This window comes from Crotalus tigris, unplaced genomic scaffold (assembly GCF_016545835.1).
Source record: "Crotalus tigris isolate CLP2741 ecotype Arizona unplaced genomic scaffold, ASM1654583v1 scf7180000019967.70471, whole genome shotgun sequence".
NCBI lineage: Eukaryota > Metazoa > Chordata > Lepidosauria > Squamata > Viperidae > Crotalus > Crotalus tigris.
Genome location: NW_024097796.1, coordinates 1 through 21602, shown reverse-complemented (window position 1 = coordinate 21602; position 21602 = coordinate 1). Strand labels below are relative to the sequence as shown.

The window sequence follows — 21602 nt, the reverse complement described above, 5'->3', positions numbered from 1 at the left end:
GGAAGAGATGGAAGTACCCCAACACGGGTGCTTGCTCGTTGTATAAATTGTTCAGCCACTCGGATGCTTCCCCTTCCAAGCTGGATGCAACCACATTAACAATAGTGGCTGGGTTAGGGTAGAAATAGGCACAGCAGTTCAAGTGAGAATGCATCTGGTTGAGGAAAAAGATCAGTTTCTCTGAGTCTCCATCGAAGGTTGCTCTAAGAGATGGCGCCATCAGAGGTTGCTACGCTCCCCAGGGAGCCTGCATTCCTGGTGGTTGGTGGCCTCCCCACTGTGGATGTTGCATCCCCAATGGTTGCTGACTTTCCCATGGTGGCTGCTGCATCCCCAGTTGCTGCAGGCCTCCCAGTGGTTGTTGCACATTCGGTGGCTGTTGCTACCCCCACTGCTGCTGACCTGCATGCGGTTGTGGCATCCCCAGTTGTTATAGCTCCCCCTGCAGCCCTGGAGGTGGTTGTTTCTGTATCCCCATCAGTTGCAGGCCCCTCCGTGGTTGCTGCACATTTGGAGACGGCGGCCAGCTCCACTGCTGCTGCTGTACTACCCCCAGTTGCTACAAGGCCCCCATCTGCTGCTGCACATTTGGGGGCTGTGGCCACCCCCAGTTCAGTTGCTGCGATGCTGGCCTCCCATCTGTGGGGGCTGCGACACCCCCCATTTCTATATGGGCCCTGGGCTGGGTTGCATAGATCTGGGCTTTGGCTGTCCCGGTGATGGCTCAGGCTCTTATCTCACCGCTGGCGATCTGGGCTTTTGGAGGGGTGATGACTGGAGCTGTCTCTCCCTGTGGAGCTGGAGGCCATGGTAGGTGGCTTCAAGAATGGGGAAGCTGCTTGACCTGTCAGGTGGGACTAGGACTTTCCCTTGGCATGAGTTGGTGGCTGTCTCACCGATCATCGTGATTGCTCGCGTATGGAGAATGGGAGGGTTGTTCTCCACTTTTTATCTCTAGCTCAAATCTTTCCACCAACTTCTCCACTGATTGATTATGGACTGTGGACAGGTACTTCCACTCACCCAAGTCGTCAGCGGTAGTCAATTTTGTGGTTCTCCACTGGTCCGGGGACTGCGACTTGTGGGAAATCCCTCCTTGCAGCTCGACCTCATCCGTCTTCAAAGCACTTGATTATGGCAAGGCCGTCTTGAGGTGTCTAGAGACTCCACTGGGTAAGGTCCATTCTGACGATCAGATCAGCTGTCCTCACAGCTTGAGTCTTGTCCCCATCTGAGAGACCTGAAAAAGTTCCTTCTCCACTGGCATACTGGCCTGTGCTCCCTCCTCTGCTGGGGTGCTGGTTTGAGGTGCTCCTTTCTTCTCCATGTTGAGATCTTCCCCGAATCTTTGTTGATCTATCCCTCAATTCTAGGGACAGTGATTGGGGCTCGGAACCCCAAGATAGTTAGATAAAAATTTTTGGTTTAATGTCATGGTTCTGACAGATGAAACTCTTCAAAAGAACTTCGAGGCATTGTTTACTTTAAAGAATATTTTATTCGAGAAACAAAGTATCGGCACTACATAGTTGAAACCAAAAACTAAATTCCCCTCCCCTGGATACAAAGTAACAAAGCACAATTCCCTCCTCCAATAAACAATCATAAATCACATTCCCCAATTAGCTTGAAGTGTGGGCTTTCTCCCCAGCTCTCCAGCCTGCCAAAATTCTATCAACTCTGGGCCCAATGACCTTGGGTTCCCATGGCTGAGTTATTATTGTTATGACTAGCTGGACTCTCATCCACATTCCCCCTCCCAGCATCAACTTACTTTAAAAGCAATAGAGAAAAATTTCCATCTGTTGTCAAAGCAAGAACATCTGATGTTAACAGTGCTAACATATAGATTTGAGTTTAGATGGAATGTGTCTAAAGGTTGAATTAATTATAGATATGGGGAAAATATCAATCAGAATAAAGCTGGAAGGGACATTGGAGATCTTCTAGTCCAGCCCGCTGCTCAAGCAGGAGTCACTATATCATTTCAGACAAGTGGTTGTCCAGTCTCTTCTTTAAAACCTTGAGTGATGAAGGACCCAGAATGCCTGAAGGCAAGCTGTTCCACTGGTTAATTGTTCTCACTGTTAGGAAGTTTCTCCTTAATTCCAGGTTGCTTCTCTCCGTTGTTTCTTGTCCTGCCTTCTGGTGCTTTGGAACATAAATTGACCCCCTCCTCCTTTCTGAAATACTGCTGTCATGTCCTTCTTTTCTTTAGACTGGCCATTCCCAAATCCTGCAATGTTTTTCATGTTTCAGTCTCCAGGCCCTTAATCATCTTAGTTGCTCTTGTTTGCATTTTTTTTTCAAAGTCTCAACATCTTTTTTATAATGTGGTGACCAAAACTGGATGCAATATTTCAGATATGGCCTAACTAAGGCTTTATAAAGCTGTACTAATACTTCATGTGATTTTTATTCTATGCCTCTGTTTATGCAACCAAGCATTGTATTAGCTTTTTTGGATGCTACCACACACTGCTGATTCATGTCTTCATCCACCAAAACTCCAAGGTCCCTCTCACAGTTATTGTTTTTGAGCCAGGTTTTGCCTAATCTGTACTTGTACCTTTCATTTTTCCTGCCTAAATGTAAAAACTTGCTTTTCTCCACATTAAATATCACTTTGTTACATCGGGCCCATTGTTCACATCTGTCAAAAACTTTTTGGATTTTAAGCTTGTTTTCTGGGGTGTTGGCTATTCCTGGCAGCTTGGTGTCATCTACAAATTTGATGCGATCCCCTTCAATTCCCTCATTTAAGTCATTTATGAAGATATTGAAGAATACTGGGCCTAAGACAGAACCTTGTGGTTCTGTCCCCCACTGCTTACTTCCCTCCATGTAGATGAAGTACCATTAAGGACTACTCGTTGAGTACAGTTTGTCAGCCAGTTATCTGCTGGTGATGCTGTCAGTCCCACATTTTTCTAGCTTATCAAGAAGTGTGGTCTACTTTGTCAAATGCCTTGCTGAAGTCTAAATATATTATGTCCACAGCATTTTGCTGGTCTACTAATTTAGTTACTTTGTCAAAGAATGAAATAAGATTGGTTTGACATGATCTGTTTTTAACAAACCTGTGCTGGCTACTAGTTATAACTTTGTTTCTAGAGTTTTAAAGTAGGGAAAAACAAAGTTTTACATTTAGGGAGGAAAAATCAAAGATATAAGTACAGATCAGGGGAGACCTGGTTTAAAAACAGTAACTAAGAGAGGGACATTGGAGTCCTAGTGGATGATCACTTGACTATGAGCCAGCACTGTGTAGCAGCAGACAAATAAAGCTAATACAGTCCTGGGTTGTATAAACAGAAGAACAGAATCAAGATCACAAAAAAGTATTAGTACCACTTTCTAAAACCCTAGTAGTGAGACCACACCTGGAATGCTGCAACCAATTCTGAGACCTTGTAAAAAGGTCAGAGAAGAGCAAGTAAGATGATCAAAGGCCTGGAGACTAAAACATATGAAGAATGGCTCCAGGACTTGGCTAGTCTAAAGAAAAGAAGAAATAGGAGTGACATGATAGCAGTGTTCCAATATTTAAGGAGCTGCCACAAAAAAGAGGTAGTCAAACTATTCTCCAAAGCACCTAAGTCAGGACAAGAAACGATGATTGAAAACTGACCAAAGAGAGAAGCAATCTGGAATTAAGAAGAAAGTTCCTAACAGTGAGGAAAATTAACCAGTGGAACAACTTTCCTTCAGAAATTGTGAGCGCTTCATCACTGGAGGTTTTTAAGAAGTGACTGGACAGTCACTTGTCTGAGATGGTATAGGTTCTCCTGCTTGAGCAGGGGGCTGGACTAGAAGATCTCCAAGGTCCCTTCCAGATTCTATTCTATTCTATTCTATTCTATTCTATTCTATTCTATTCTATTCTATTCTATTCTATTCTATTCTATTCTATTCTATTCTATTCTATTCTTGTCCACAGATGTTTTTTATTATTTTTTCCAGTATCTTCCCAGGTATTGATGTCAGGCTGATTGATCTGAAGTTTCCTGGGCCTGTTCCCCCCTTTTTTTCCAAGATGGAAATTGATTAATTGATTAGCAAAGAGTTAATCTATTTCTTCTGCTTGTTTGGGTGGCCTGTAATATATTCCTATAGCAATGTCATTCTTTTTCCTTTTTCGCGGGTATTTGTATGTAGGTCTTTGGTTGTTCGGGTTTTCTCCCACGTAAAATTGGAAGTGTCTTGGCGACGTTTCGACGAAGTCCCATTCGTCATCTTCAGGCTGGTGCTTTCAGCTTTGTGCTTTGAGCAGCAATGTGTGGTCTTAGCTGTTTATTCCTTCTAACTGCCAGTGGGGGTATGAACAGATTGGGTGGGAGCTTGGCTGTGTTCTGATTGGGTAGAGGTGTGTTCTGAATGGTTAGGGGCTTGGCTGTGCTCTGATTGGCTGGGGGAGTGTTCTGTTTGGTTGTGCTCAGGTTAGTCTGAGTTGCAGAGGGGTTTAAGATTTTGGGCTGCCTTGCTATTTTCTGGCTTCGCGTTCGTGGTCGTGTCTCCTCTTCATGGAGGGTGTCAGTTTGCTTCATGTATGGATTGGAGGGGTTTAAAGTGGCTAATGATGCAGCTGTGGTCTGGCTTCTGGTTTGTGGTCGTGCCTCGTCATCGGTGTGGCTTTGGGTTTGTTTTTTGCGTGGATGTGTGGTGGTGACATCCTGTGTGGTTTTTGTGAGTGTGGGTCTGGTATCATTTTTTGTGTTGGGGAGTCGTTTGTCAATAAGGGCGGGTTTCCAAATGGCTGGTAGGCGGGAGGTATCATCTCGCTTGTTCATGCTGTGTGGGCGTTTTTCTATCTTGATGGCTTCTCTAAGAAGAGCTTCCATTTTATGCGACCTCGCATTCCTACGCAACTGCCGAGATCAAAATCTAATCCCCACATGTTTCCAACTGAAATTCCACTCCAACTGTTAGAATCCAATTATATTTCATCTTTAAATTATCAAATATAGAAACTCCCAATTCTGCCTTCTCTGGATTCTGCCATAAGAGGGAGAGAAGGGGGAGAACAAAGGGGCTTTATGGCCCTCACTTCCTTCTTTACACTTCAAAGAGCTGAATGCTGAATGTGTGTTTATTGTAACCTCGAAGCGTTAACATACCAAAGAGGGTAGTTGCCTTTCATGTAGTTATCTGAAGTCCCCATGCAGACGGAAGAAAGAAGAAAGGGGGTGGAATTGTGATACTTGAAACTATCACTGGAAGGGGGGTTGATTGGGTGGGACTACTGGGGAACCCCTTAAAACCTTGAATGGAAGAGCTTGAACCCCAAGTCCTGTCTAGCATGCCTGCAACCATTTTCTCTTAATAAAGGATTCCTGTTGGAAGAATTATTCCAAGAGTTCTGTCTTCTTAAGATGCAAAGTGGGGTGGGTCCTTACATTAGACAGGACTTGCAAAATTAATCCACCTGGAAGGGAGACCCTTGCCGGGGGATTTTGCAAAAAATTTACCATGTCAGACAATGGAGAAAGAGAGGGGGAAAACTCCCTGGAAAGAGAGCCGCTGACCCAGTTGGAACCTTGCCAGATGTTGGGATCTGAGAGGTCAGATTCCTCGGGAGAAGAAGTGGTGGAGACACAGGACCACAAGCCTCGCTGGTTGATGAACGTTGGAAAGAAAAGTGAGTGGAGAAAGGAATCAAGAAAGGTGACCCTGACACGGGGGACAAAGCAACCAGAATGGAAGCAGGAGATGGAGAAATCCCTGCACGCAAGTGAAGAGGGAGGAAGCTGGGTACCGTACTCAGACTGGATCCTAGAGAAAGCTATTGACCTGATGAAGAGAACTCTCAGCTCCCTAGGAGAGGAGAATACTGAGCCCTACGGCCGCCCCAGTTCCTGGAGCCGCAAAGGGAGAGACACCGAGGGGGACATGGAACCTGCAACCCCAGGGACATCTACTGATCCAGGAGCCCCCACCCCCTACCGGACCACAGATGGCAATCTGGACGGAAGACACTACCACCCACAACGGAGGCACCGATCCATTCCAAGACGTCCACCGTTGGAGGTGAAATTCAAAGGGGAGCCAACACGCTTGGGGTTTTTCCTAACCCAAGTACTCAGCTACATGGAGGAATATGGGCAGGACATTCCCAGCGACAAAGCCCGCATCCGGATCGTGCAATCTGCCCTGGATGGACCAGCTGCGGATTGGGTGGTGAACTTGCATGACTCCAATGCCCCAGAACTCAGTAACTTCAACCGTTTCATGTCCTCTTTGAGAAGACGATTTGAAGACCCCCTGGCTGATCGCAAAGCCCGTGAAAGAATAACAACGATGAGGCAAGGCAAACGCCCAGTGGCCGAGTATACACAAGAATTCCGGGCCATTGCCAGCAAACTGAATTGGCCAGAAGACATCCTCCTTGGCCATTTCAAAGACGGACTAAACTATGATCTATATGATGCTTGCCTGCCCCGAGGGGACCCACATCGACTTGAGGAATGGTACGTCTTGGCAGAGGAAGCAGAGATCGACATATTGAAGAGGCACCGCCGAAGAAAACAATGGAGCCGCCCCCCGCCTGAGCTGACACACCAACCGGTGAAATCATCGGATACAGCCAAGAAGCAAATGGGGTGTTTCAAGTGCGGAAGAGAAGGGCATCGAGCTGTAGAATGCCGCTCAAAGGCCCCCCAGCACAACCCAGACAGATCCCCAATCAACAAACCCGGAAAGTATTCAGCTAAGCCAAAAGAAACAGCCATGAGAATGATGGAAATTGCAGAAACCCCCACCTCTGCTCACCAAGGGGAAAGAACTCCAGCCTACACCACAGGGCCGGTGGATGCCTCAGATGACAGCTCGGAGGGCGAACCCCTGGTAAGTGGATGCATCACACCCATCTTCAAAACAGTGACTATATTAATCCCCCCCATGCCCGAAGCTGTGAAGGTGAAAGCCTTAATAGACTCTGGCTGCACCCGCTGCCTCATTAGCCCAACACTAGTGGGGAATCTGGGCATCCCATCCAGGAGACTGGAACAACCAATCTCATTTGGCCAGCTAGATGGATCCATAGCAGGGGGGGTGCCAGCTACCCTAGCCAATCTGCCAATACACCTCTCCCTGGGCAACCATGAAGAGGACTTAACGTTTGTGGTGACCCCAGGTATGGAATGCCCAATGATTCTAGGGATGGAATGGTTGAAAAAATGGAACCCCTGGGTAAATTGGAGGACGACAGAAATCAAATTCCCGAAGGGGGACCCTATGGACTTAAAACCCCAAGGGAGGCTACCAGAATCAAGAATAGAAAAAGCATCCATAGGAGAGGAAAAAAGATTAACAGAAATACCAGAGGAATATAGGGACCTTGCTGAAGTCTTCAGTGAGGAGAGGGCGAATGAGCTTCCCCCCCACCGACCCACAGACTGTACCATTGAATTCAAGCCTGGGGCAAAACTCCCGAAGCCCAGATTATACTCCATGAGCCCAAAGGAGAAGGAGGAAATGGAAAGATTTATAAAAAAAACCTGGAGAGAGGTTTCATTGAGCCAGCCAAGCCTAAAGTGGCTGCCCCGGTCCTTTTTAGAGAGAAGAAGGATGGCTCTTTACGTTTATGCGTGGATTATAGGGCCCTGAATACAATCAGTGAAAGCAACCTATACCCGCTGCCCCTCATGAAAGACATGCTGTCACACCTATCGAAAGGGAAATTTTTTTCTAAACTAGACCTAAGGGAAGCTTACTATCGCGTGAGAATCAAGGAAGGGGACGAATGGAAGACTGCATTTAACTGCCCCATGGGGTGCTATCAATTCAAAGTCTTGCCATTTGGATTACAAGGGGCCCTGCAGTCTTTATGCAATTAATCAATGACGTTCTAAGGGAGCACCTATTTAAGGGGGTCCTTGTTTACTTGGACGACATTCTTATCTTTACCGAAACAAAAGAAGAACACGTCAAACTTGTCAGAGCGGTTTTAAAGAAGCTGCGAGCCGCTCACCTATATGCCAAACTCTCAAAATGCGAATTCCACCAGGAAAGGATAGACTACCTAGGCTATCGCATATCCCCACAGGGCATTGAAATGGACCCGGAGAAGGTCAAAGCAGTACTAAATTGGGCACCACCCCGCACAAGAAAGCAACTACAAAGTTTCCTGGGCTTTGCAAATTTTTACCGCCAATTCATCCCCTCATTTGCACAGATAGCCTTGCCCCTCACTAACTTACTAAAAACGAAGGGAACATCCTCAGTAAAACCTAGCCAGCCACTAACATGGACAATGGAGTGCCAAGCAGCGTTTGAGAGACTAAAGAGACTTTTTTCTGCCGAACCAGTACTAAGGCACCCAGACATGGACAAGCCCTTCATAATACAGGCAGATGCAAGTGATGTGGCAGTGGGGGCTGTGCTATTACAAGAAAATGATGATGCAGTATTGCAACCCTGTGCATATACATCAAGAAACTCACGGAAACAGAACAGCGCTGGCCCGTATGGGAGAAGGAGGCTTATGGGATACGTTGGGCATTACTCACGTGGCGACAGTTCCTGGAAGGCAACAAAATCCCCTTCCAGGTGTGGACTGATCACAAAAATTTAGAAGCCCTGAAAACTTCCAGGAAACTCAATCCCAAACAAGCCCGCTGGTCCCAGCATTTTCACCAATTCCAATTTAAGCTCAAACATTTACCAGGAAGAAAGAACTTCTCGCATGCCCCAATATAACAGCGCACGAACCACAGACTCTAGACCAATAATGGCAGAGTCACAACTGGCAGCACCAGTAACCACAAGAACCCAAGCCAAAATAAAACCACAACTGGACAGCCAAACTGGATTGAATTCAGAAAAAGTTTGGAAACAGATGAATGGTTCCAGAAAAACAAACATGTGTGCACAATGAGAGATGGATTGCCTTGGGTAGGGGAAAAGTTATATATACCAACAACTCAAAGAGTAACTTTCATGCAGCTTTGCCATGACACAAAATCAGCAGGGCATTTTGGATTTGTAAAAACTTTACACTTAATTAAACGGCAATTTTGGTGGCCATCAATAAAAAAGGACATAGAAAGTTATGTTGCCAGCTGCCCAACCTGTGCATCAGCAAAGAGGTTGCAAGGGAAATTGCCAGGGCTATTACAACCAGTGGCAAGTCCCTCAGCCCCCTGGAGGGAAATAGCCATGGATTTTATAGTGGAATTGCCAGAAAGCAATGGGAATACTGTTATCTGGACAGTCACGGACCTATTTTCCAAACAGGTGCACTTTATCCCTTGCCAAAAAATTCCCACTGCAAAGGCCTTAGCAAACTTTTCATCCAGCACATTTACAGATTGCACGGGGCACCCCAACGCATCATCTCTGATAGGGGAGTGCAATTTACGTCTGCATTTTGGAAGGAATTTTTATCCCTGTTAGGGACCAGTCAGGGATTGACATCTAGCCACCACCCTCAAAGAGATGGACAAGCGGAACGCTGCCAGTCGGTACTTGAGCAATATTTGAGATGTTTTTTAAATTTCCAACAGAGTGATTGGACGGACTTACTTCCTTTTGCAGAAGTTGCCTACAATAATGCAGTCCACTCCAGCACAGGCTACACTCCTTTTCAAATAGCCAACGGTCAAAGTTTCAACCCTATGCCAGAGTTAACCCCAAAAGAACCAACGATCCCTTCACTGAAAGAATGGATGGAAAACCTACAAAACACCTGGCCAATAGTCAGAAAATCACTAGATGAAGCTAGGCGGGCATACAAAACACAAGCCGATAAAAAAAGGGTTGAGCCTACACCATTCATTATAGGAGAAATGGTGTACTTATCTACAAAATACCTAAAGTCCCTACAGCCCTGTAAAAAACTTGGACCAAAATATATAGGGCCTTTTCCAATTAAAAGAATTATAAACCCAGTAACAGTAGATTTAGAACTACCCAAAAATCTTAGGCAAATACACCCAATTTTCTACTGCAGTTTGCTGAAAAGAGAACAACAGTCACCCTTACGGCCAAAAATCCCACCACCACCACCCCCAATCATGGTGGACGGAGAACCACACTTCGAGATAAAGGAAATCCTAGACTCTAGGAGATATAATGGGGCAACTCAGTACCCTAGTTGCTGGAAACACTACCTCCGTCACAAATGAGTGGGTCCATAAACGTCCTGTCAGAGCCCGAAGCTATTGAAGAAGTTTCACAAGGTTATCCTAACAAGCTGACTAAATTTTATACTTGTGTTTTATTTCAGGGTGGGATCTCTCTTATTGTTAAGAGGGCCGGATGTCAGCGTCCCATTATATTTAATCTTTCTAAATTATCAAATATAGAAAATCCCAATTCTGCATTCTCTCGGATTGCCATAAGAGGGAGAGAAGGGGGAGAACAAAGGGGATTATGGCCCCAACTTCTTCTTTACACTTCAAAGAGCGGAATGCTGATGTGTGTTTATTGTAACATCCGAAGGTAACATACAAGAAGGTTATTTGCCTTTCATGTAGTTTATCTGAAGTCTCCATCCAGACGGAAGAAAGAAAAAAGGGGGTGGAATTGTGATACCTGAAACTATCACTGGAAGGGGGGGTGAATTGGTGGGACTACTGGGGAACCCCTTAAAACCTTGAATGGGAGAGCTTGAACCCCAAGTCCTGTCTAGCATGCCTGCAACCATTTTCTCTTAATAAATGATTCCTGTTGGAAGAGCTATTCCAAGAGTTCTGTCTTCTTAAGATGCAAAGTGGGGTGGGTCCTTACACCCAACTCTGCAGCCACCAAACGGATTCCTGAAAAGAACAGAATTGGCACTCCTCATCAGAAAAATGAAACTTCACACAAAAAGATTCCTTTAGACCGAATTAACAAAGCCATACTCAATCACCCTCCACCTCAAACTCAGGCAACAAGATCCACCCCGCCACTTGGGACAAATCCAAAACAACTCGCCGTCTGGATAGCGAAAACACAGACCACCCTCAGACAGATACACACACCAAAAACTCCGAAGACTACAAGAACGCCAGAAACAAACCCCTCCTCCCTCACAGCCACACATGAAACAAACAGTGCATAACATCTCAGATAGGATCCTCACCAAAGCCGAAACCAATGTCCTTTCCAAAGGATTCAACTTTGCAGTCGCTTCCAAACACATCCCCACTGAAACCATTATATGTGGAGTTGAAACCAGCCTGACCAAAATCAACCCCGACAACGCCAACAGAATCAGACTCGAAATCACCAACATCTTCTGCACCAGCAAGCCACCCAAAAGCAACTGACCCAAAGAGGAACAGACAGCACTATGTAACCTGAAAGAAGACACCAGCATAAAATCCTACCAGCAGACAAGGGCAACGCCATGGTGGTTATGAACACATTTGACTACCAAACCAAATTTACCAACCTACTCCAAGACTCCACATACAAACCCCTAAATACAGATCCCACCACCTACCTGGAAAAAACCACCAGATCCAAAATAAAAGCCTCCCCCATTAGCGAAGAGATCCAGCAAAGAATCATTCCCAGAGAGAAATCATCCAGATGCCCCAAACTCTATGGTCTCCCCAAGATACACAAAGAAGGAACCCCACTCAGACCTATAGTCAGCTCCATAGGCTCACCTCTACAAAACCTAGCCAAATTTCTCGCCAAACAACTACAGCCCTATGCAGAATCCATCACCTCACACGTAAAAAACTCATTCCAGTTTATAGAGATCATAAAGAAACAAAACTTACAGCCCAGCGACCTACTAGTGAGCTTCGATGTCATATCCCTCTTCACCCAAGTGCCTATCAAAGAAGCCTTGACAGCTATTCAAAACAAATATAACCCCCCCAAACACATCTTAGATCTGACCAACCACTGCCTATCCAACACATACTTCATCTATAATGGACAAAAATACAAACAAACAGAAGGAGCACCCATGGGATCACCCCTCTCACCTGTCATTGCCAACCTCTACATGGAACACTTTGAAACCCAAGCTCTAGAAAAATCGGATCACAAACCCAAACTCTGGCTCAGATACGTAGACGACACCTTCATAATCTGGCCACATGGGAAAGAAAAACTGGACAACTTCCTCACACACCTCAACAGCCTACACCCCAAAATACAGTTCACCATGGAAACAGAAGCTAACAACCAACTTCCCTTCCTGGATGTCTTAGTCTACAAGAAATCCAATGGCTCCCTAGGACACACCATCTACCAGAAGAAAACACACACAAACCGCTATCTGCACGCTCTCTCATACCACCACCCAGCACAGATCAACTCTGTAGCCAAGACACTCATCTCCAGAACAAAACGCTTAGCTGACGAACAACACCTAAAACCCGAACTACACACTCTCACCAATATACTAACATCCAATGGATTCCATAGAAATAAGATTACAAACCTAATCCAAAAAGAAACCCCCACTAAAATCCAAGACAAAGAACAAGAAAACGGCAAAGCCCTCCTCCCATACATAAAAGGCACCACAGACAGAATCAGTAAGATCCTCCATAAACACAACATCAAAACAGCATTCTGCACAAACAGAAAAATATCCACCATCCTTAGAAACCCCAAAGATAAAATTGAATTAGAAAATCAAGGAGTATACGAAATCCCATGCACCACTTGTCCCACCACATACATTGGACAAACCAACAGAAGAATAAGTGCACGCATTGAAGAACATAAGAACTCAGTCAAAAAAGAGGAACCAACATCTTCCCTGGTCCAACACCTTAAAGCCACAGGACATGAAATTGACTTTAAAAATACCAGAACCATTGCCAAAAGTGAACATTTTAATAACAGAATAATCAGAGAAGCCATCGAGATAGAAAAACGCCCACACAGCATGAACAAGCGAGATGATACCTCCCGCCTACCAGCCATTTGGAAACCCACCCTTATTGACAAACGACTCCCCAACACAAAAAATGATACCAGACCCACACTCACAAAAACCACACAGGATGTCACCACCACACATCCACGCAAAAAACAAACCCAAAGCCACACTGATGACGAGGCACGACCACAAACCAGAAGCCAGACCACAGCTGCATCATTAGCCACTTTAAACCCCTCCAATCCATACATGAAGCAAACTGACACCCTCCATGAAGAGGAGACACGACCACGAATGCGAATCCAGAAAATAGCAAGGCAGCCCAAAATCTTAAACCCCTCTGCAACTCAGACTAACCTGAGCACAACGAAACAGAACACTCCCCCAGCCAATCAGAGCACAGCCAAGCCCCTAACCATTCAGAACACACCTCTACCCAATCAGAACACAGCTAAGCTCCCACCCAATCAGTTCATACCCCCACTGGCAGTTAAAAGGAATAAACAGCTAAGACCACACATTGCTGCTCAAAGCACGAAGCTGAAAGCACCAGCCTGAAGATGACGAATGGGACTTGTCGAAACGTCGCCAAGACACTTCCAATTTTACGTGGGAGAAAACCCGAACAACCAAGACCTACATATATATATATATATAATATATATATATATATATATATATATATATATATGTCGTGTGTGTGTGTGTGTGTGTGTGTGTGTGTGTGTGTGTGTGTGTGTGTTTTCTGAGATTTTCGCGGGTGTTTGTATGTAGGTCTTTGGTTATTCGGGTTTTCTCCCACGTAAAATTGGAAGTGTCTTGGCGACATTTCGACGAAGTCTCATTCATCATCTTCAGGCTGGTGCTTTCGGCTTCATGCTTCTAGGAGCAAATACTCCTAGAAGCACGAAGCAATTATTTATAATACAGTTAAAAAGAAAGAAACATTGGATTTAACATGACATTCCAGTATATACATTCTCATCAGATTATTCCACTTCTTTTTCCTTTTATATTGACCCATACAGATTCTAGGAGTTTTTCATCTTTGGTTTTGTGTATTTCTGTAGAGATGTAGTGGTCATTTATGTATAGTGCAACTCTACCTCCTCTACCTCTTTTGTTGGGTCTGTAAACTGTCCAAAGTTCTGCTCTCCACTCCTTTTGCTGGCAGAAAAATATAGTAGCATAAAAAGTGCTATCTTCATTGCTCATCCTTAATCTACTATAGGAATGAGAACAGCAACTGTGCTGTCTTTACCAATTTAATGCAGGGCAAATTAAATAATATGCTGGATTCTCTTTGGTTTTATTTTCATTTCCAACAATAATTAATTACTCATTTGTGGAAAAACAATGACCCACCACTCTGGGCAATGTTGCTTCCCATAGGTTTGATAAGTGTAGGCAGGTGCTTGAGATGGCATATTTAATCACCTCTCAAGTTAACTGATTAACAGATTACAAACATAGAGATCCATATGTGATGTATTAGGTTATTTCTGAACATGTTCTAGAGTTCTTCTGAAAGAGTACTAAATACATGTCTGTAAATAGCCCAGTTAACATACACTGGAAGGGAGTGATTGATGAAGAATGAGCTCCATCACTAACTAGTGTTGCATAAATATGGCAGTGTTATAAGCAAGCAACAAAGGTGGCTGGTAGCACTGGGAAGTAACCAGTGGATTGCAATTGTAATAATGACAGATATCACCATGTTACTTAGTATTTCTGAAGCCAGAAGAGGGTAGGCAGAATAGACTTGACAGACCCCTTTCCCCTCTCCCAGTAATAAAGACAATAAAATTATAGCACTGCAAACAAACCAATGTATAACATACAATAGTAACACTGTCCAGTAACAATGGCCATTATCAGCCCTATAAAGTAGAGGGTTCTTAATCTTTTTGAAAGAATTGCCCCCTTGAGCCAATGAGGAAGTTGTCATTGCCCCCTACTCCAACATAACCTCTCAATCACAACATAGGAAATAATTCTTCAATTTATGCAAACACTTTTTTTGTTTTCTTTAAAATTGTCATCAGGACATATCGATGCAAATAATTTATTTCCAGTCTTTTTCCCATATCTCAACTGTTTGAAAATTTTTGGTGCCACACGTCACTTTATTCCCAAACTTTGTGATACATGTATTTCATTATTATCTTATTTATTCAAGACACTTAAATGTAATGACCACTGAAAACAAAATTCAATTGCAAGAAAGTGAAATGCCCAAAAAGAAAAACAGTAACATTTAATGATTGAATTACAAGTGAAATTTAAGACGCAAAAAGAAATATAAAAAGGGGGGACTTCCGGTGGCGATTGCTGCACTGATGGCAGCTTTTCTTTAGCCGCCCGCCTCGGGAATGCATAAAAGCTGGCAAAAACAGCGATCATACATCATTACATAGCGAAAAACAAATGGCATTGATTTTTGTTGACGCTCAGAAAGCGTTTGATAATGTCAAATGGAATTTTATGTCGATTCAACTTAACCAGATGGAATTCAGGGAAAAATTTATAAACATGTTTAAAGCAATCTATTCTAAACAAGAAGCAAAATTAATCATAAATGGAGAATTAACAAATAGCATCCAAATACAAAAAGGCATGAGACAAGGTTGTCCACTATCACCTTTATTATTTATTCTTTCTTTAGAAGTACTTACAAGAATAATCTGAAAAGATAGGCTGATTAAAGGATTAGAAATCAGAAAAGAGACATTTAAATTACAGGCTTATGCAGATGATTTAGTTTTCATTTTGGAAGACTTCTTAGAATCTGGAACAAGATTATTACAGGTGCTGGAAAATTATGGAAATATCGCAGGGTTGAAAATTAATAAAGAAAAAACTAAAATGTTAGTTAAAAACATGTCCAATTTACAAGAAACTGAGCTAGTAGAAAAAAATCAATATACAGACATTTAAAAGAGTAAGGTACTTGGGGATCCAACTGTCGGAAAGATGTACTACACTCAAAAGAGAAAATTATGATAAATTAATAGATCAAATTATAGCACTTAGACAGATGGAAAAACTTGCAGCTCTCCTTTATGGGGAGAATAGCGACAATCAAAATGAATATACTTCCCAAATTACTCTTTTTATTTCAATGTCTACCAATTAAATTAGGCAAGGATTTTTTTGAAAATTTAAACAGAATTACATCCAAATTTATCTGGCAAGGTAGAAAACCGAGAATTAAATTAAAATTATTACAGGATGCAAAGGAAAGAGGAGGGCTCGGCCTCCCAAATTGGGAAAAATATTATCAAGCAGCAATATCAGTATGGATAAAGGATTGGCTACTCTTGACTTCCAGTTTCGGAGGAAGCACCTCTAGCTGTACGAGGAGACTCGTCTCCTCAGCAATTAGTTTCCCTCCACCGGTATACCCTTATGCGAGTCGAAAGTCGCCCTGGAGGGTGCGATTACCATTGAAGAGGCTGTGCTTGGCTGCGGAGGAGCGGCGACTCCCTCAGCTGGCCAAGTGAACTCTGAGGGCCAACGGAGAAGAAGATCAGCCAGTAAAATGGCCGATCACCCAGCTGTACCAACTGCAAGTCAAAAGAACAACTAAGCATGAAGACCCACCATGGTGAATCTGGGTGAGACTCCTTTTTCTCTCTCTACTCTGATTCTTCCTGTAAAGAGTTCTGACTATTTCTCTTTGCTAAGAAAGCAGCAGCTGCCTATATCGGAAAGAGAGTTTAAAAGTAAAGAAAAGAAGAAAAAAACTCTTTGTCTGTTTTGGTTGTTTTTTCTATCAATGGATTCTCTTTGTGGGGATATTTGGGGAAAAGAAGGGGAAAAAAGGATATTGCTATTTGTCTCTATCAACTTTATAATCTTGGAGATACCTTTCTTGTTAAACTTTTAAATAAGACTGAAAAAAACTTTTTCTTCGTTAACTTTATCAATGCGGGGAAAAAAAGATCTTTCAGTCCACTGAGGACATCTGGTGACCAAAAGTGACATTATAACTCTATCTTTGTGACTGGAAGAGGGATTGGATTTCATACAATAGTAAAAGAGAAAAGATAATCTGACATTTGGGCGGTGAAGCTTGCTATTAGACCTTTGGAGGTGGATATTTGTGAACTTTTCTAAAATATAATTTCTAATAAAGGAACATTTGTCTACTACCAAATGGAAAAAAACATTCCACATCTTGACTATGATTTAGTATTGGAGACAATTTTTGAAATGACAGAAGACTTCAAAACTTATTGGAAATCTAGGAGACAATCTAAAGATGCCATCTTGGCACTTCCAACTGACCTTCCAATAATGAATCAAGCCATGGAACAAGGAACACCAGAGGAACAACAGAGCAATTCTGAACAGGCTTTCACACATCGAGACACATATTTTAAAGAGACAAAGATATTATCAGAATCCAATTATATTTCATCTCTAGTTATCGACTATGGAAAACCCAATTTCTGCCTTCTCTGGATTCTGTCATATGATGAAGGGGAAGGGGGGATGAACAAAGGGGTTTTATGGCCCTCACTTCTTTTGGTACAACTTCAAAGGGATTGAATGTGGATACCACCAAAAGGACTAAATCATAACAATGGGGCCATCAGCTTTCATCTACTCCTCTCTGAAGTCTTCCTTCCACTGGCAGTGAGGAAAAAAGGGGTGGAAATGTAACACCTGGGATTGTCCCTGGAAAGATGGTGGGTGGGGTGGGGCTGCTGGGGACCTCTTAAAACCTTGAACCATAGGGCTTGGGCCCCAGGTCCTGTCTAGAATGCCTGCAACCATTTTCTCTTAATAAAGGATGCCTGTTGAAAGAAATATTCCAAGAGTTCTGTCTTCTTAAGATGCAAAGTGAGGTGGGTCCTTACATTAGACAGGACCTGCAGAATTAGTCCACCTGGAGGGGAGAACCTTGCTGGGGGACTTTGCAAAAATTACCATGTCAGACGGCAGAGCAAGGAAGGGAGAAAGCTCCCCAGAAAGGGAGCTGCTGCCCCAACTGAAACCCTGCCAGATGTCAGGATCTGAGAGGTCAGATTCTTCAGGAGAAGAGGTGGTGGAGACACAGGACCACAAACCTCAGTAGTTAATGGGTGTTGGAAAGAAAAGTGAGTGGGAAATAAATCAAGAAAGGTGACCCTGAGACAGGGGGCCAACCAACCAGAATGGAAGCAGGAGATGGAGAAATCCCTGCACACAAGTGAAGAGGAAGGGAGCTGGGCACTGTACTCAGGCTGGATCCTAGAGAAAGCTATCGACCTGATGAAGGGAACTCTCAGCACTCTAGGAGAGGAGAATTCTGAGCCCTACAGCCGCCCCAGCTCCTGGAGCCGCAAAGGGAGAGACACTGAGGGGGAGGTAGAACCTGCAACCCCGGGGACATCTGCTGATCCAGTAGTCCCCACTCCCCGCCGAACCACAGATGGCGATCTGGATGGAACACACTACCACAGACAACAAAGGCACCGGTCCATTCAAAGACTCCCGCTGCTGGACATCAAATTCAAGGGGGAGCCAACACGCTTGGGGTTTTTCCTAACCCAAGTCCTCAGCTACATGGAGAATACGGGCGGGACATCCCCAGCGACAAAGCCCGTATCCAGATTGTGCAATCTGCCCTGGATGGGCTGGCCGCAGATTGGGTGGTGAACTTGCATGACTCCAATGCCCCAGAGCTCAACGACTTAAACTGTTTCATCTCCTCTCTGAAAAGGTGATTTGAGGACCCCCTGGCTGATCGCAAAGCCCGCAAAAGGATAAAAACGATGAGGCAAGGCAAATGCCCAGTAGCCGAATATACGCAAGAATTTCGGGCCATTGCCAGCAAACTGAACTGGCCCGAGGACATCCTCCTTAGGCATTTCAAAGACGGACTAAATTATGACCTATATGACGCTTGCCTGTCCCAAGGGGACCCACACCAACTTGAGGAATGGTACGTCTTGGCAGAGGAAGCAGAGATTGACATATTGAAGAGGCACCACTGAGGAAAACAATGGAGCCACTCACCGCCGGAGTTGACACGTGAACCAGTGAAACCATCGACTACGGCCAAGAAGCAAATGGGATGTTTCAAGTGTGGGAGAGAAGGGCATCGGGCTGTAGAATGCCACTCAAAAGCCCCCCAGCACAACCCACACAGATCACTGGCCAGCAAATCTGAAAAGTCTCCAGCTAAGCCAAAAGAACCTGCCATGAGAATGATGGAGGCTGTGGAATCCCCCACCTCTGCTCATCAGGGGGAAAGAACTCCAGCCTACACTGCAGGGCCGGTGGACGCCTCAGACGACAGCTCGGAGGGCGAACCCCTGGTAAGTGGACGCATCACACCCATCCTCAAGACAGTGACTATATTAAAGCCATAAAGGTGAAAGCCTTAATAGACTCTGGCTGCACCCGTTGCCTCATCAGCCCGACACTAGTGGGGAATCTGGGCATTCTGTCTAGGAGACTGGAACAACCAATCTCATTTGGCCAGTTAGATGGGTCCATAGCAGGGGGGGTGCCAGCTACCCTAGCCACTTTACCAATACATCTCTCCCTGGGCAAATATGAGGAAGACATAATGTTTGTGGTGACCCCAGGCATGGAATGCCCAATGATCCTAGGGATGGAATGGTTAAAAAAATGGAACCCCTGGGTGAATTGTAGGACAGCAGAAATCAAATTCCTGAAGGGGGACCCTATGGACTTAAAATCCCAAGAGGGACTACCAGAATCAAAAACAGAAAAAGCATCCATGGGAGAGGAAAAGGGACTACCAGAAATATCAGAAAATACAGAGACCTTGCTGAGGTTTTCAGTGAGGAGAGGGTAGATGAGCTCCCCCCCCCCCCACTGACCCACAGACTGTGCCATTGAATTCAAGCCTGGGGAAAAACTCCCGAAGCCCAGATTATACTCCATGAGCCCAAAGGAGAAGGAGGAAATGGAAAGATTCATAAAGAACATCCTAGAAAGGGGGTTCGTTGAGCCAGCCAAGCCTAAAGTGGCTGCCCTGGTCCTCTTTAGAGAGAAGAAGGACGACTCTCTATGCTTATGCATGGATTATAAGGTCCTGAATACAATCAGTGAAAGTAACCTATACCCTCTGCCCCTCATGAAGGACATGCTGTCACACCTCTCGAAAGGGAATTTTTTTTTCTAAACTAGACCTAAGGGAAGCTTACTATCACATGAGAATTAAGGAAGGAGATGAATGGAAGACCGCATTTAATTGCCCCATGGGTCTTGCCATTTGGATTACAAGGGGGCCCTGCAGTATTTATGCAATTAATCAATGACGTTCTAAGGGAGGACCTATTTAAGGGGGTCCTGGTTTACTTAGACAACATTCTTATCTTCACCGAATCAAAAGAGGAACATGTCAACCTAGTCAGAGTGGTTTTAAAGAAACTGCGAGCCACCCACCTATATGCCAAACTCTCGAAATGCAAATTCCACCAGGAAAGGATAAACTACCTAGGTTATCGCATATCCCCACAGGGCATTGCAATGGACCTAGAGAAGGTCAGAACAGTATTAGAATGGGCACCACCCCACACAAGAAAGCAACTGCAAAGTTTCCTGGGCTTCACAAACCTTTACTGCCAATTCATCCCCTCATTTGCCCAGATAGCCATGCCCCTCATGAACTTACTAAAAATGAAGGGAGCATCCTCAGTAAAACCTAGCTAGCCACTAACATGGACAATGGAGTGCCAAGCAGCGTTTGAGAGATTAAAGAGACTTTTCTCTTTAACCAATACTGAGGCACCCAGACATGGATAAGCCCTTCATAATACAAGTGGATGCAAGTGATGTGGCAGTGGGGGCTGTTCTATTACAAGAAAACCATGAAGGGGTATTGCAACCCTGTGCATATACATCCAAGAAACTTACGGAAACAGAACAGCGCTGGCCCATATGGGAGAAAGAGGCATACGGGATACCTCGGTCATTACTCACGTGGCACCAGTTTTTTGAAGGCAACAAAATCCCCTTCCATGTGTGGACTGACCACAAAAATTTGGAAGCCCTGAAAACACCCAGGAAGCTCAACCCCAAGCAAGCCCGCTGGTCCCAACATTTTCACCAGTTCCAATTTACGCTCAAGCATTTGCTGGGGGGAAAGAACTTCCTGGCAGATGCACTATCTTGCATGCCCCAATATAACAGCATGCGCGTCAATGACTCTAAACCGATGATGGTAGAATCAAAACTGGCAGCGCCAGTAACCACCAGAGCCCAAGCTAAATTAAAACCGCAGCTGGGCAGCTAAACCAGAATTGAATTCTTGAAAGGTTTGGAAACAGATGAATGGTTCCAGAAAAACAAAAATGTGTGCACAATGAGAGACGGGTTGCCTTGGGTGGGGGAAAAGTTATATATACCAACAACCCAAAGAGTCACATTCATGCAGCTTTGCCACGACACAAAATCAGCAGGGCATATTGGATTTGTAAAAACATTACACTTAATTAAATGGTAATTTTGGTGGCCATCCATAAAAAAGGACATAGAAAGTTATGTGGCCAGCTGTCCAAAGTGTGCAAAGAGGTTGCAAGGGAAGTCACCCGGACTGTTACAAAAAGTGGCAAATCCCTCAGTCCCCTGGAGGGAAATAGCCATGGATTTTATAGTGGAATTACCAGAAAGCAATGGGAATACTGTTGTCTGGATGGTCACGGACTTGTTTTCCAAACAGGTGTACTTTATCCCTTGCAAAAAAATTCCCACCGCAAAAGCCTTAGTGAAACTTTTCATCCAGCACATTTACAGATTGCATGGG

The 21602-nt window shown here is 44.3% G+C and overlaps 1 protein-coding gene across 1 annotated transcript; it reads left to right on the top strand.

Moving 5' to 3' along the window:
* The first annotated feature begins 210 nt into the window (after nucleotides 1–210).
* LOC120318004 (cuticle protein 38-like) lies at nucleotides 211–720 on the top strand. Its single transcript, XM_039365149.1, has one exon. The coding sequence runs from the start codon at nucleotides 211–213 to the stop codon at nucleotides 718–720; it is 510 nt and encodes a 169-aa protein (XP_039221083.1).
* Nucleotides 721–21602: the final 20882 nt, after the last annotated feature.